The sequence below is a fragment of the Penaeus monodon genome, chromosome 23, assembly GCF_015228065.2.
Source record: "Penaeus monodon isolate SGIC_2016 chromosome 23, NSTDA_Pmon_1, whole genome shotgun sequence".
In the NCBI taxonomy this organism is placed as follows: domain Eukaryota; kingdom Metazoa; phylum Arthropoda; class Malacostraca; order Decapoda; family Penaeidae; genus Penaeus; species Penaeus monodon.
The window spans coordinates 40,778,449-40,780,621 of NC_051408.1; the positions used below are offsets into that span (position 1 = coordinate 40,778,449).

General features: G+C 35.5%; 1 protein-coding gene across 10 annotated transcripts in view; it reads left to right on the forward strand.

The window, feature by feature from the left end:
- Positions 1-2,173, forward strand: part of LOC119588069 (leucine-rich repeat serine/threonine-protein kinase 1-like) — a 34,372-nt gene that overhangs the window by 20,488 nt on the left and 11,711 nt on the right. For 6 of the 10 annotated variants that reach the window (XM_037936766.1, XM_037936764.1, XM_037936767.1 and 3 more), the window contains exons 26-27: positions 131-333; positions 1,990-2,149. In XM_037936766.1, the coding sequence (XP_037792694.1) occupies positions 131-333; positions 1,990-2,149 (363 nt within the window). The remainder of the gene's footprint in view (positions 1-130; positions 334-1,989; positions 2,150-2,173) is intronic. The other 4 variants (XM_037936765.1, XM_037936769.1, XM_037936771.1 and 1 more) reach the window with 1 other exon arrangement.

Sequence of the window (2,173 nt, forward strand, 5' to 3'; positions counted from 1 at the left end):
CACATGGTAAGGGAAAAAAGGGTATGCCTCCAGCCTGAATTGTGTGTTTTGCACTCCATGTGTTAAATAAAAATAAAAATGAATTATAAATGCCGATAACTACATATTTTTTTTCTATGGATTTGATCAGGCATAATGAAGTTAGATGACCTGAAACACGTATTCAAATCCTCCACCTGCGCCCCCATGGATGCCAAGTCGTACATAGTGAACCTCTTGAACAAGTTTGAGGTTGCTCTCACCTGGGACAACAGGACGCTGCTCATCCCTTCCCTGTTGCCGTCGGAGGAGCAGTTGCGCAGTGGGCTTCCAGGAATGGACGTTAGGGTAAAGGTGCTCACAGTTCCAGGGGGAAAAAGTCCAACTCCTTTTCTTTGTTTTAAACTTGAGTTTTTGCTTTTCAAAGGCTTTTGTCTTCTTGGGTTTCATTTGATTATTTTTTTTAGAAATTCCTTTATTTACTTAATTTTCTCTTTAGCCCTGCTTTTGATGACTCTCTCTGTGCACTTTAAACCTTTTCTGTGGTTTTCTTCTATTCTTGTAGTATAGTTGCTTTGGGTTTCTTGAAGGATGAAATGAGGATCTAGTAATACAAATGCCTGGATAAGGAGAAGGAAAAATAGCTTTCCATGAGCTACATTACTATTAATATACATAGACAAAAAAATGAGTTATTTGATAATTTAACCTCTCTGGTTGGCTGTTGCTTAGTTTCTAGTTTGCTCAGTATGTAGTGAAGAAGCTAACAGTGGTTAGATGTAGACTCTGCTTGAGTTGTGGATGTATGCTTGTAATTTTGGATGTATGTTTGTCTTCCATATTTTATTCGCATGAACGTCCACCTAACTATATTTGATAGCATTTAACAGCATCAGCTTCAAATCCAGATAATAACTGACTAACGGATACAGTTCGATCTAGATTAATCGGAACTTGTTGTGTAATAAATTGATTAATGAAGTTTAACACAAGCAAATCAATTTGAAATTAACCAAGTAATATAAGAGATGTGTAGAGAAATGTTCTTTAGATTACAGATTAATGGCAGTGGGACTAACTTTTGGTGGTAGAATTCATGCCTATTTGGTTTTATATGTAAATAGTGAATTTAAAATACAGGTTGTTGACATTAGACACTATATTTACATGCAAGTCACATGATTTTAGCTGCTTCTAGTATGCAGTGTTGCATTGAATATATTGATATTATGCATATTAAAGGAATAGATTAATTACATTAGCATTTACAATGAGGTGGTGATTATGAATTTTATGATAGCATTTATATAACCTGATATACAGCCATTATTAATGATGATTTGGTTGGGATGGGATTTTCTTGGTTAATGATTATGTATTTTCCCCCACATAAGTTGTCTAAATCCCTTTCTGATCTTTTCCCTGTTGATGTTTCTTAACTGCTCCTCTGAGATGCTTACGAAATGTACTACACTTTATCAATACTTTGAATTCCTGTGTAAAGTATATTTTCCTTTTGCCTTTTATTTCCTTTTAAGAGTTGAAAATTCTAATTGCTAAACCTCCTTTTTCTTGGGCAAATTTTCCCCCTGTTTTTTTTTTCTAAGATTAATATTAATGTTGAGACATGTGGCATTGATATTTCCTTCAGCATTCTCTTTATCAGGAAGGTCTGTTTATTTGGGCTTTAACTGTCAGCCTGAAATAGAGACAGAGGTCGATAGAGATTAGAGAAAATGTTTCATACCATTCCAGTACATTATTTTGGAGCTCATCAAGTGCGATACATGTAGATACAAGTATAAAGGGTGAATGGGTGTAAGTATGTATATATTAATTGTATATTTTAACCAGATATTAGGGTGGTTCTCAAGTGGGGAGGAGTTTCTTGGTTATATATATTTTATTCAGATTTAATTAACTCACTTATTGATTTAGATGTATTTTTACTAACTTCTTAGAGTTTCTTAGAGTCTCATCTCTTATTCAGTTACCATTGTTGATGTTTAGATTCCAGTGCGATCAAGAGGCTGGGCCGTTCGCAGCAAAAAGTTCTCCAGCTCAACAGGCTCCACCATTGTCGGGAATTCTGCATTCTACATGACAAACGCAGATGTGCGAAAGCCAGCCAGGCCTCTCTCTTACCACGGCCTCACCACAGAAGCGATAGGTATGGAGGTCAAATTTTTGATAA